General features: G+C 43.1%; 1 protein-coding gene across 2 annotated transcripts in view; it reads left to right on the top strand.

The window, feature by feature from the left end:
* GFPT2 (glutamine-fructose-6-phosphate transaminase 2) overlaps window positions 1-14,523 on the top strand; it is a 52,938-nt gene that overhangs the window by 21,595 nt on the left and 16,820 nt on the right. For both annotated transcript variants that reach the window (XM_064279287.1, XM_010593290.2), the window contains exons 5-9: window positions 5,908-5,966; window positions 6,619-6,753; window positions 9,424-9,485; window positions 11,310-11,389; window positions 11,900-12,017. In XM_064279287.1, the coding sequence (XP_064135357.1) occupies window positions 5,908-5,966; window positions 6,619-6,753; window positions 9,424-9,485; window positions 11,310-11,389; window positions 11,900-12,017 (454 nt within the window). The remainder of the gene's footprint in view (window positions 1-5,907; window positions 5,967-6,618; window positions 6,754-9,423; window positions 9,486-11,309; window positions 11,390-11,899; window positions 12,018-14,523) is intronic.

Below are 14,523 nucleotides of genomic sequence, written 5' to 3'. Positions count from 1 at the left end.
GCCAAGACCCAGATTAGAGTTGTTGTTGTGTACCATCAAGTCAATACTGACTCACAGTGACCCTATAGGACAGAGTAGAACTGCCCCATAGGGCTTCCTAGGCTGTAATCTTTAAGGAAGCAGATCATGAGGTGTTTTCTCCCGAGCAGTGGCTGGTGAGTTCGAATTGCCTGCCTTTCGGTTAGCAGCCGAGAGCTTAACTTATGTCACAAGGGCTCCTTTTAGAGTAGTGGTCAAATAATAAATCAGTATTTGTTGGATGCTTATTATCAGGCACTGAGCAAAACCCTTGACAAGCATCCTTGCAGTTAATCATGGAAATCAGGCCACAGGAGAGAGTAGCACTTCTCCGTCCTGTGTGCCCTACCCACTTCAGGTTGGCGGTACCCTGAGGCAGCCTGCAGCACTGAGTGGGGAGGATAAGCACCCCCCGCCCCACAAACACACAGAGCATGGGAGGCACAGCTTCTCTCTGATGCACTCTTCAGGGATATACCAGCTCACCCTGCCCAATTTGGAAGGGAAGGCCTCATCTGGCAAATGGAAGGTGAGCCCCATCCACCCCACTCAGCAGAGCAGCTGAAGGTAGCACAGGGGCTAGAGCTGCATAGTTGTCCACATGGTCAGTCTTGGGTAGTAAGATTTTAGCTGGGAACTGCTCCTTGTATCTGGTCCACACCCTGTCAGAGAGGATCCTGAACCATACTGTGTCCCCATTCCTGGGGCAGGTGCCCTACACCCAGAAGGAAGACAGCAGATCCCATGATTCTGAGGACCTGGCATGTACTCCCAGGCAAACCACAGGTTAGATGTAGACACTGGTCCCTGGAGCAGCAGTGTTGGCTGAGGAAACACTAAACTGAAAGCATGTGCCCCGAGGTGTTGCCAACCTCAACCATAGCCTCCTGCCCACCCAAGTGATAAGGTGAGCACCACCAGCCAACCCTCCCACTCAGTGCCCACTATGATTCTGACTATGCCCTGAAAGCAAGGAGGCTCGTAGGAGAACCCACACACACCCAATTTAGAAACTTCTGCCCTGACTCATGGATGGGTAATTGAAAATAAAACTACATGGGAAATAAGAAAAGATTCTGTAAATTTAATAACTCATGAGTGGTAACTGGAGAGCATACTTTTAAAGAAGACTTATACCCAGCAACTACTTTGCAGAAGGAAAGTGCAAAGGAAGTTTTCTCAAAGAAAACATGGATTTCAGAAAATAATGTTGACAAATTAAGACAATGACTGAGGTAAAAAATATGTGACAAGAAACCAAAAGAGACCTACATAAGTGGAAAAACATACCTTGCTCATGGATAGGAAGAGTTAACATTTTAAAAATGTCTATTCTGCCAAAAGCGATCCATACATACAATGCAATTCCAGTCCAAATTCCAACGACATTTTTTAATGAGATGGAGAAAAAAATCACTAACTTCGTATGGAAGGGAAAGAGGGCGCAGATAAAGATAACATTACTGAAAAGGAAGAACAAAGTGGGAGGCCTCACTCTACCTGATTTCAGAACCTATTATACTGCCTCAGTAGTCAAAACAGCCTGGTACTGGTACAACAACAGATACATACACCAATGGAGAAGAATTGAGAATCCAGACATCAATCCGTCCACATATGAGCAGTTGATATTTGACAAAGGCCCAAAGTCAGTCAAATGGGGAAAAGATATTCTGTTTAACAAATGGTGCTGGCACGACTGGATACCCATCTGCAAAAAAATGAAACAAGACCCATACCTCACACCATGCACAAAAACTAACTCGAAATGGATCAAAGACCTAAATATAAAATCTAAAATGATTAAGATCATGGAAGAAAAAATAGAGACAATGCTAGGAGCCCTAACACATGACACAAACAGTATACAAAACATTACTAACAATGCAAAAGAGAAACTAGATAACTGGGAGCTCCTAAAAATCAAACACCTATGCTCATCCGAAGACTTCACCAAAAGAGTAAAAAGATTACCTACAGACTGGGAAAGAGATTTTAGCTATTACATTTCTGATCAGCGTCTAATCTCTAAAATCTACGTGATACTGCAAAAACTCAACAACAAAAAGACAACCCAATTAAAAAATGGGCAAAGGATATGAACAGGCACTTCACTAAAGAAGACATTCAGATAGCTAACAGATATATGAGGAAATGCTCACAATCATTAGGCATTAGAGGTATGCAAATCAAAACCACGATGAAATTCCATCTCAGTCCAACAAGGCTGGCATACAAAATAATAAATGTTGGAGAGGTTGTGGAGAGACTGGAACACTTCTACACTGCTGGTGGGCATGTAAGATGGTACAACCACTTTGGAAATCGATTTGGCGCTTCCTTAAAAAGCTAGAAATAGAACTACTATACAATCCAGCAACCCCACTCCTTGGAATATATCCTAGAGAAATAAGAGCCTTCACACAAACAGATATATGCACACCTATGTTCATTGCAGCACTGTTTACAATAGCAAAAAGATGGAAGCAACCAAGGTGGCCATCAACGGATGAATGGTTAAATAAATTATGGTACATTCACACAATGGAATACTATGCATCGATAAAGAACAGTGATGAATCTGTGAAACATTTCATAACATGGAGGAATCTGGAAGGCATTATGCTGAGTGAAATTAGTCAGTTGCAAAAGGACAAATATTGTATGAGGCCACTATTATAAGAACTCAAGAAATAGTTTAAGCAGAGAAGAAAATATTCTTTGATGGTTATGAGAGTGGAGAGGGAGGAAGGGAGAGGGTTATTCGCTAATTAGATAGTAGACAAGGCCTATTTTAGGTGAAGGGGAAGACAACACACAATACAGGAGGGGTCAGCACAACTGGACTAAACCAAAAGCAAAGAGGTTTCCTAAATAAACCAAATGCTTTGAAGGTCAGCGTAGCAGGGGTTGGGGTTTGGGGACCATGGTTTCAGGGGACATCTAGGTCAATTGGCTTAATAAAATCTATTAAGAAAACATTCTGCATCCCACTTTGGAGAGTGGCGTCTGGGGTCTTAAACATTAGCAAGCGGCCATCTAAGATGCATCAGTTGGCCTCAACCTACCTGGAGAATGAAGAACACCAAAGACACAAGGTAAAGATGAACCCAAGAGACAGAAAGGGCCACATAAACCAGAGACTACATCAGCCTGAGCCCAGAAGAACTAGATGGCGCCTGGCTACAAGCGATGACTGCCCTGACAGGGAACACAACAGAGAACCCCTGAGGGAGCAGGAGAGCAATGGGATGTAGACCTCAAATTCTCCTAAAAAGACCCGACTTAACGATCTGACTGAGACTAGAAGGACCCCGGTAGTCATGGTCCCCAGACCTTCTGTTGGCCCAGGACAGGAATCATTCCCAGAGCCAACTCTTCAGACAGGGATCGGACAGGACAATGGGATGGAGAGGGATGCTGATGAGGAGTGAGCTTCTTGGATCAAGTGGACACATGAGACTATGTGGGCAGCTCCTGTCTGGTGGGGAGATGAGAAGGCAGAGGGGGACAGAAGCTGGCTGAATGGACATGGAAATAGAGAGTGAAGGAGTATGCTATCTCATAACGGGAAGAACAACTAGGAGTATATAGCAAGGTGTATATAAATTTTTGTATGAGAGACTGACTTAATTTGTAAACTTCCACATAAAACACAATAAAATTTTTTTAAAAATGTGACAGAGTTGAGAAAATGCTGCAGTGGAATAATGTCACAATATATATTAAAAAAAAATTGGAGCAGGGGATGGATATGGAGGCAGTTCATAGAGATCCAGCATATGGATAACCAGTGTTCCCAAGAAGAGGTTAGGCCAAATGCAGTAGAAAAAAAAATATATATATGTAAAACCGTAACAGAGCTAGGCTGTGGCTAACACACCTGCAAAAAATGGACCTTTCTTATTGAAGCCTTCTCATTTTTTGTAGCTTCACAAAAATAAACAATGCATTTTAAAAGGAAGAAAGGAAACTCTGGCAAAATAAATAAATAAATAAAGGAAAAGGTTTTTAAGGATATAGTTGGAGAAATCTTTCCTGAACTGAAGAAAGACTCTAATCGGCAGATTTAAATGTTCACTGAGCAATAAAGCTATGCTGTCGATTCTGACTCATAGCAACCCTATAGGACAGAACAGAACTTTACCATAGGGTTTCCAAGGCTGTAAATCTTTATGGAAGCAGTTTGCCACATCTTTCTCCCATGGAGTAGCTGGTGGTTTTGAACTGCGATCTTTTGATTAGCAGCCAAGTCCTCAACCACTGCGCTACCAGGGCTCCTTCACTGAGTGATACCCAGTGCTGTCGAGTCGATTCCGACTCATAGCGACCCTATAGGACAGAGTAGAACTGCCCCATAGAGCTTCCAAGGAGCGCCTGGTGGATTTGAACTGCCAACCCTTTGGTTAGCAGCCATAGCACTTAACCACTACACCACCAGGGTTTCCACTGAGTGATAGTCAATATTTATGAAGAGCACCCAGAATATAGACACATCCTGCTGGAATTATTAAATCTCAAGGGTAATAGTCTTTCTGTCTTCTAGACTGGGGAGGAGATCTCAGCTTGGCCTTAAACCTTTCCCTCAAGTTCCTCATTCATCAGTTATCTGTTGAGAAAACGCAGTGGTGACTGAGGGGGTCACACCTATGTGGGAAGCACCGGGTGTGAGTGGGGTATGCCTCTAGTATGCTGGGGAGGGGAGAAGCTGCTGAAAAGAAGTGCTCCTGGCCACACAGGAATGTGGGTGACCCCAGGGGTACCAGAACTTCTGGGGAGTTTTTTCTCAAGACAATCAGGATTTTAAATAAAAATTCAGTATTTTGAAAATATTTTGAAAATGTAGTGTGGGAAAAACAGTACATCTGTGAGCTGTTAGCTTGTGACTTCTTTGAGCTTAAAGCCTGTTGGGGGTGAATGGAATTGTTTCTGTATAAATAAGGGTTAGTCATTCCCTATTTGGCATCATTACTGTCACAGATTGAATTATGTCCCCCCCAAAATGTATGTATCAGTTTGGCTGGGCTGATTCCCAGTATTGTGTGGTTGTCTTCCATTTCGTGATTATAATTTTACATTAAAGAAGATTAGGGTGGGATTGTAACACCCTTACCAGGCCACATCCCTGATCCAATGTAAAGGGAGTTTCCCTGGGGTGCGGCCTGCACCATCTTTTCTCTCTCAAGAGATAAAAAGGAAAGGGAAGGGAGCAGAAAGGAGGGACCTCATACCACCAAGAAAGCAGCATTGGGAGAAGAGCAAGTCCTTTGGACCTGGGGTCCCTAAGCAGAGAAGCTCCCAGTCCGGGGAGGAGATTAACAAGAAGGACCTTCCTCCAGAGCCGACAGAGAGAAAGCCTTTCCCTGGGGCCGACACCCTGAATTTGGACTTTTAGCCTACTTAACTGTGAGGAAATAAACTTCTCTTTGTTAAAGCCATCCACGATGGTATTTCTGTTGTAGCAGCAACTGGATAACTGCGACAATTACCAAGGTTAAAAGTTTGGCTGCTAACCAAAAAAGTCAGCAGTTCAAATCCACCAGCCACTCCTTGAAAACCCTATAAGGCAGTTCTACTCTGTCCTATAGGGTCGCTATGAGTCGGAATCAACTCAACAGCAATGGATTTTGTTTTATTTGATAATATTGTACACCAAGTAAGAGCTCTGTACCTGACTAGGCTGGTGGATATATTTTATTGAAAGAGAAGTGTGTTTCCTCAAAAGTGAATTGTCATAGTAGGTGCCAATTCTAGTAATTATAAGTGAAGTTTGCTCAACAGTAGTCTTTGCAGGGGCAGCATTTTCAAGCTGTCAAATCATTCTCCTTGCCATCTGACTTGAATTTCATTTCTTAATAGCATTCTCCACTAACTAAACTTTTCTTTCAGAATTTGTTGTCATACATAATGGAATCATCACAAATTACAAAGATCTGAGGAAATTTCTGGTAAGATACTTCCCCTGGTAATATCTAAGTCAAAGGGTATTGGTCTTCCCCAGAAATGTTTCAATCAGCTCATTTCCCTCTGGAAACAAATGCAGGAAGTGAGTGAGGCCCACTTTCAGCCACGTGTAAATCTCAGCCCCAGCTGAGCTAGCCACCCCAGATCTTGTTTGAGGAGATACTGGGGCATTAGCATTTACCCCAAAGGCTATTGCAAATTTATAGAATCAAAATAATATGAACTTCCTTTTTTTAAAGTATCTGCACTATATCACATATTGACTCGTACAATAAATGGGATGTGGGGTGGAAACTCAGATGGTTGAGCGTTTAAAGTATGAAAAGGTTATGTGGTGTTGGTTGGAATGTGTGTGGGTTTGACTCAACATATTTTATCATTTTGACTGTTGTTATTTTGCAATGTCCAGATTAACGGCATGGACAAGTTTCTGAACCAGGATGATCTCAGGGAATTCTGGAATGACTCAACAGTGTTTGGCTGTGATTCTGGCAAATTTATCCTCTCTTTCCAGTTTTCCTTGTTCTCACTTATAAGTCACTCCAAGGGCAAGTCATAATGGAGGAGAGGTAGCTGGCCAGGCCAGCATTAAACAATGACCATTATCTGACACTCATGTCCAACCAAATATTACAGGAAAGCAAAGGCTACGAGTTTGAGTCAGAAACGGATACGGAGACCATTGCAAAGCTGATTAAATATGTGTTTGACAACAGAGAAACTGAGGACATTAGATTTTCAACACTGGTCGAAAGAGTCATTCAGCAGCTGGTAAGTCACAAGTCCCATCTGTCTAAATTATTCCTTCATTTCGTAAGTATTTATTAAGCAAATTTGGGTGGAATATTGAAACCTGGTGGCACAGTGGTTAAGTGTTCGGCTGCTAACCAAAACCAGTTAGAATTCACCAGCTGCTCCTTGGAAACCCTGTGGAGCAGTTCTGCTCCGTCCTATAGGGTCACTATGAGTCGGAATCGAGTTGATGGCAACAGGTTACTGAGGTAAAACATAGCTCAGTGTCTGGCCTTAAAATGTTACATTCTTACAGGATGGGAGAAGTTCTTTTTTTTTTTGTAGTAAATATCAAATAGTGCCTTGCTTCATCTCTTTGAGATGCAGTTTTTCACATTTAATACCTCTGAAATTGTAATCGGCCTTACAATCTATGGCTTCTAATGATCACATGTTACACACATGAACTTGGTCATAGAGGTTCATGTTGTTAGAGTGGTGTACACTGTTGGTTATGTACACAAGGCGGATTTAACTGATTCATTAAAAAGATTTAGAATTGTAGTCTTTCCTTCTGTGATATCAAGTAAAGCAATTATTCGTCATGGTGGACAAATGCCCACAAATCCTCACCAAGTGGAGCTGAGAAAGTAGAGAGACCAGGTGCAGCTTCTGAGAAGTTTCATTCTAGAAGGGACAAAGAAATGAATGGTACAGTGGCCGCAGAGGGGCGTGGTTCCCAGGGAAGATTAGGTTCTTGTAATAGGAGATAATAGAGCACAATTGTTTGCTGAAGGGAAGAGTAGAGGGAGAGATTGGTGATGTCCCAGAGAGACAAAGTGCCCATGAAGGGGAGCACATGATGGGGGAACTGGCCAGGAAGAGAGCCCTTCCTTGGAGAAGGCAGAGCAGGCACAGGCCCCGTGTGGAATGGGGGGAGGGGGGTACTGCTGGCATCCCAGAGCTGGTCCTCCCAGGCAGTGCCATCAGATCACTCCTCCAAGCCAGCAGCAGCCCAAAGATGGTATTGAGGGCCTAGCACGTCTGCACTCAGAGGCTGTGGCAAATACGACACTGTCATTTGAAGGAATCATCCTTGGGTACTTTCAAATAATTTGTCTTAAAAAAAAAAAGAAGTCTACTGTTGAAATCCTTTACCAAGGACTCCCATTTTGGGGATCATAATTTAGAGAATATATTAATAAGTAAGAACTTGTTCCACAAGTACTGTATGTTATAATATACTGTATAATATACAGTAAGCCAATTTGATATTGGATCACAGTATTTCCTCTTTTCCATTTGTAATTCTAAATTTCTGAAATGTCTCCCCAATAATGGCACTTTTGAACTTTAGTGCCTTTCTTACCTAAAGCAACGTGGGGCTCTTTTGGGCAGGAAATGGGAAGTGACTTTCTATTTGATCCTGTTACATAGTCCACAAAACCACCAGAGTAAATGTCAGGTCCTGAAACCCCTGCACTTGGGCAGCTTGAATGGCTCTTTACAGCCTGGGGATGCTGACTCCCTCTGGGCCTCTTTGGTTGTGCTGCTGGGTTGGCCTTGGGTTCTGAAACATGAGAGATTTCACATGGAAATACAGGTTTACAGCTGGTTTGTATATAACCAAGATGGTAAATTAGTACAGGATGGTCAGAATATAGGATAGGATTTTGCACCAAGAATTTAAGAGAAAAAGCATTTGGAGTCTTGAGTCAGGAAAACGAGATTCTAGTTCTGGCTTTACATAAACCAATAAGCTGAAGGACAGAGGCCAAATGACATTTCTAACCATAGAAATAATGATAATAAGAAACATAAGACTATACTATATTATATATTACTATATTAATTATATGCCATATGTATGTATTATATTACATATTATTTTAATTACATGTATGTGTATTATTATTATTACTATAAATAGCTCAGAGCCCTGATGGCACAGTGGTTACGTATTCTGCTGCTAACCAAAAGGTCAGCTGTTTGAATCCACCAGCCACTCCTTGGAAACCCCATGGGGCAGTTCTACTCTGTCCTATAGGGTGCCTATAAGTCAGAATCAACTCGATGGCAATGGATTTGGGTGGATAAACAGCTCATGCTTTTATTAGATTCTCTATATGCCAGGCACTTCTCTAAGCACTAAAAATTGCATTAGCTTACAGTCCTCAGAGAAGCCATACAGTTTCTATCTCTGTTTATAGATGAGGGAAATGAGACACAAAGAAAGTTAAAGTGACTTGCTCCTAAATGATGGGCCCAGGACGTAAACCCGGGTTCTAACATGAGCTAAGTGCAATTTGTAGATTAGTCTCTCCAGCCCTCACAGTTGCTCCCTAGGGGACAAAGATGCTGTCCCTGAGGACAAGTGCAGGGTCCCCCCACCCCAAGCTCTCACTTTCTGTGGTTCTAACTACATCAATCACAGTAGTCACAATGCTGGCAATCCCTGACAGAGGTCCTCACGGGCCCAGTAGGGTGCAGTCTAGGTTGCTCACAAGTTTTAGACTTTCGCAGGCTCAGCATGGTGCCATCTGCTTTGCTTTCCCCTCCTGACATCACTCTGCCTGCTGTCCTGGCACTCAGCTCCCCAAGTGAGCGCTGCCAGCATGACCCCAGCACCCCTGGCAATGATGAGAGGGCCAGGGAGACCTGTCTTTGCAGTCCAGTCGGGCTGTCCTTCACATTCTTGTGTGTTTTCAGGAAGGTGCGTTTGCATTGGTTTTCAAGAGTATCCACTACCCGGGAGAAGCCGTTGCCACGAGGTGAGGCAAAATGCATGGGCATTTTCAATGAAAAAATTAAAAAAAATAAAAGAGTGTAGCTTGACTGACCATTTGCAGCTTGTACCTAAAGTTACCAGTCAGATAATGTGTGATAAATTCTGCATGACCACTTTATTCCTTTGGAGAGAGAGATTGATTCTTCCATTTGACAGCTAGTGTGTAAATTTAAAGTAAAATGACTCTTTTAGGGAGTTGGAATGCATGTTTAAAATTAAATTATTACCAGCTTTCAAATAAAATGGGAGCCTCTGTCCAGGAGTACAGGAAGCCAGAAGGCCTCCTTGTGTGAAGAGGATACTGGTCTCACTCTCTGGCAAAGAATCTCAGGTCTAGAGTGAGTAAGTTACAAAGGTGAATTACTATGTACATTCCTTGTGGATTTGATTTGTATGCTGTGATTCTTAAGAATCAGCAAAGAATTCTATTTTGGAGGAAAAAAAAAATTCAAACCCATTGCCATTGAGTCGATTCCAGCTCATAGCCACCCCATAGGACAGAGTAGAGCTGCCCCATAGGGTTTCCAAGGAGTGGTTGGTGGACTTGAACTGCCTGCCTTTTGGTAAGCCACCAAGCTCTTAACCACTGTGCCACTAGGGCGAAGATCATGAAATAATACCTTAACCGTATCTACCACTAGAAGTTGTAAACCAAAAGGAAATACAACATCAGCTGCTTTACCGAACAGTCCCTTCTGGGATGCTCTGGCATCCAGGGAGCTGGTGACTAAATTGGGGGGCACCAGGAGAGGAGACCTGAATCAGGGCCCTTACCAGGGCCAGCCACAGGAATTCCTCAGGACTTTCCCTTGTGGAAATTATTGTCTTCTTGATGATGGTATTGCACCTTAGGCAGGCTGTAGATTCTAAACTTAAAGCGCCAACAGGCAGAGAAAAAAACTACCCTTTTGAAAGTGCCTTAAATGGCCCACAAAGTAGAGTATGTACAACGGCCACTCATTTTAATGCCCACTGAAGTTGCAGAGGAGGCGGCGGTGGTTCGGTGGTAGAATTCTTGCCTTCCATGCAGGAGACCCAGGTTTGACTCCTACCCAACGTACCTCGTGTGCAGTCTGTCGGTGAAGGCTTGTGTGTTACTTTGATACTGAACATGTTTCAGTGAAGCTCACAGACTAAAAAGAAAGGCTTGGTGATCTGCTTCCAAAAATCAGCCAGTGAAAACTCTATGGATCACAACGATCCAATCTGCAAATGATGGTGGGGAAGGCACAGGACCAGGCAATGCTTTGTTCCATTGTTCATGGGGCCACCATGAGTTGGGGCCGACTTGATGGCAGCTAACAAGAAAGTTGCCAAACAACTGAGCTAGATGAAAAGGAGGAGCAAAAAGAAATCTTTGGGCAAATCTTGGGCATCTAAACGCTCCTGCATTAAAGATGAGCAGCAGATGAACACTGGGTGGAGGTCCTTACTGCTCCTGCGAGCCCTCGGGGTTCACGCTACTGCTTAAAGTTTAAATCTCTGTAATCTAACTGTGTAGGTTATTCATGTGTGGGGATTCAGTGGCAGGTCTCATGAGTGTGCAGCTGGAATAGATTATCAGGTGGGTAACCCCATGAAAGGGAGCTAGGATTTACATGCTAGCATGTTGGTAACACTCTCCTTTGTCCCTGCTCTAAGCTCTGAGAGCACTGTGGTCAAGGAGTCCATCCTGTGGGAGTGAAACATGACACTCTGCCCCATGGAAAGGGCTAGATTTGGGAATCCCATCTCAGATGCTAGGAGGACATCCAGCCTTGGAGTGTTGAAGGTAATTGGGTAACCTCATTCCCTCTTCTCCCCACAGGAGAGGCAGTCCACTGCTCATTGGTGTGCGGAGTAAATACAAACTCTCCACAGAACAGATCCCGATCTTGTATAGGACATGTAAGTTTCTCAAAGTGAAGGGCTTGGACACAGCTACTGATCAGTGTCTCAAGATTTAGCAGCTGCTCTAGTGCATGTCAGCTCCCTTGGAGGCGAGGATGCGTTCGCAAGGAGGTGGGGACATATCTCTAGGTCTCAAAGGCTTTCATGAAATGGAAACTGGCTCCTTTTTTTTTTTTTTTTTTCCAGAGATTGTTATTACAGATATTTTCAAACACACATAAAATTAGAACAGCATCTGGCTCTGTTGTATAATGGCAACCGTGTCCTGATTTGGGGTGTTCATTTGGTTTGTCTTTGTTTGTATTACTGTCACGCTGTAGCAGTTTAAATGCTCTTGCGGTGGCACTGTGCTATTTGGGGTTTTTTTGCAGGATTTGGCTGATGCAGCCAAAGCTAAAAATTGCAGCTCTCTCCCACACATATTCAAAGGGGAAATGGGCTCCTTGCTGCGTGCTATTCAAACAAAAGAGTTTAACGAGATTTGGAATCCACTCCTTCATTTACTAGGCAATTTTGAGAATGTGAAGAATATCTGTAAAACAAGGATGAAGAAGCTGGACAGCTCCACCTGCCTCCACGCTGTGGGCAATAAAGCTGTGGAATTCTTCTTTGCTTCTGATGCAAGGTAATTAAGCCTTTTTCCCTAAGATTACCAAAGAATGACTGATTCAGTAGTGCCATTGCTGACTTACCCCCTGTCTTAGTTACCTAGTGCTGCTGTACAGAAATACCTCAAATGGATGGCGTTAACAAACAGAAATTTATTCTCTCACAGTTCAGGAGGCTAGAAGTCCGAATTCAAGGCTGCAGCTCCAGGGAAAGGTTTTCTCTCTCTGTCAGTTCTGGGGAAAGGTTCTTGTTATCAATCTTCCCCTGGTGTAGGAGCTCCTCAGTGCAGGGACCCCCAGGTCCAAAGGACACACTCTGCTCCTGGTGCTTCTTTCTTGGTGGTAGGAGTCTCTCTCTTCTCTGCTGGCTGTTCTCCTTTGTATCTCAAAAGAGACTGACTCAAGGTACAACCTAATCCTGTAGATTGAGTCCTGCCTCATTAACATAACTGCCTCTAATCCTGCCTCATTAACATCATAGAGGCCTAGCCAAGTTGACAGACATTTTGGGGGGACATAATTCAATCCATAACACCCCCTATTTGAGCTGTTTCCTCATGGCTCAGCAAGGGGCAGGGTAAAGGTGGATTCCAGCACTGTGGTGCCCTTCTCCAAGGATCCTTAGCCACGAGCACCTGCGTGACTATCCTCGGCAGCCTGGAACGAAAGGCAGAGCTTACCCTCTGGTGGCAAAGGCCAGATTTACTGGCAGACACAATGTTTTGGCCTGCACAAAATAATCCAATTACTTGCCAACATTTTACAATTAAGAGATTTCACATTAAAACTTGGCTTTCTAGCTTCTCTGGGAAAACGAGCAGATCTGAGCTCACTGGGCTGTGCTTGCCAGGGCCCCAGTTGTCTGGGGCTGCGTGGTGACCACCCCCTTTAGATGAGGCCAGTGCTCCTCAGACCGTCGGAATCCTTCCCCCATCCCACCCCACATTTGCCTGAGGTTTATCATTTGTAAGAGACAGAGCCAAGATTTAGTTCTTTGTCCATTTGGTTGTAAAGTCTGTGTCTTCATCAACAGATAAAATAGTAATTTAGAAATTTGAGAAATTCTGCTTCCTACCCACCCCTAAAAAAAACCAGTTGTTGTCACGTTGATTCTAACTATGGCAACCCCATGTGTGCAGAGTACAACTGCGCTCCATAGTGTTTTCAAGGCTGTGACCTTTCAGAAGCAGATTGCCAGGCCTTGCCTCTGAGGAGCCTCTGAGTGGGTTTGAACTGCCAGCCTTTCAGTTAATAGACAAGTACTTAACTGTTTGCTCCACCCAGGGATCCCGCTTCATGCCCACTTCAGCACCAAAAAATAAAAATAAATATATACACATACTCACTCAATTAGAAAAGATCAAAACAGTTTCCTGCTGTTTGAAATGGAAAACCACTGTGAACACCATTCTGCATACTTCCTTCATCCAATCCTTTGTTATTCCTCTTTCCATTTCATGGATTTTCTCTTCCCCACCCAGTCTCTAATAGGGCCTTGCTGTGCAACAGGGAGGACACCAGGCTAGGTGTCCTGGGAAACAGGGAGTGGTAGTAACCCAGAGCCCAGGCTGCAAGGCCTGGTTCAGCCCACAGCCAGCATCATACTTAACATAGACAGGATAGGGGAGTGTTTCTCAAACTGTGTACCTTGGAGCACCATTTCAATGAGATGCTAATATTATTTCAATAATTCTAAGATACACAATTATTTTACAGATTTTGTCATCTGTAAATAGCATCTTATGATTGTAATTGGTTGCAGTTTTTATTTCTTAGAAGTGTATAAAATAATTGTGATCTTACAATCAATGGCACCTTATACTCAAAGAAATACGGTAGATGTTTCTCCAAAAAAAAAAAAAAATTCATTAAATAATAAGATCTGCTGGAGTTTTAGGGGTGAAAATTGAACATGGCATGCTTCCCACTCCTTACCCACAAGTTCCAAGCCAAATTGAGAAATAGAAACCAAAATATTAGCTTTATCAAAGGTAAGCCTGGACTGAAGGACATGCCTTGGACTCATTTGGCCAAGTTGATTTCTTATTACTTCCTCTCAGCTCTAGAACAATCCACTTATCAGAAAGCCAACTCACTTACCCAGAAATGGTATCTCCCACCATACCTGCCTGAGGTATGGGCAGGCTGATTCAAAAAATAGAAGGGGCCAGGTATTCCTGGAAACCCAACGTGGGGAACGTTGAACTAGAGGCATTTCCATACAGTAAGAGGGAGAGAGGGTACATGCTGCCTCCCCACCACTTAATGCTGTTTTCTAAAGTGCTGCTCAGTGCAATAAAAGGGGAGAAAGAAATGAAAGGCAGGAAGGAATGAAAGGAGATGAAATAATGATGTGGAGACAAAATGACTGTGTACTTTTAAAATCCAGCTGAACATACTGGATATTTGATGCTATTAAGGAATAATTATTCATTTAGATATGATAATGGTATTATGGTATATTTAAAAAAGACTCTATCTTTTAGAGATATACTCAAATGTTTGCAGAAGAAATGATATGAT

This window comes from Loxodonta africana, chromosome 2 (genome assembly GCF_030014295.1).
Source record: "Loxodonta africana isolate mLoxAfr1 chromosome 2, mLoxAfr1.hap2, whole genome shotgun sequence".
Lineage (NCBI taxonomy): Eukaryota > Metazoa > Chordata > Mammalia > Proboscidea > Elephantidae > Loxodonta > Loxodonta africana.
The sequence above is the reverse complement of the archived record's forward strand: the minus strand, read 5'-3'. Positions and strand labels throughout refer to the sequence as shown.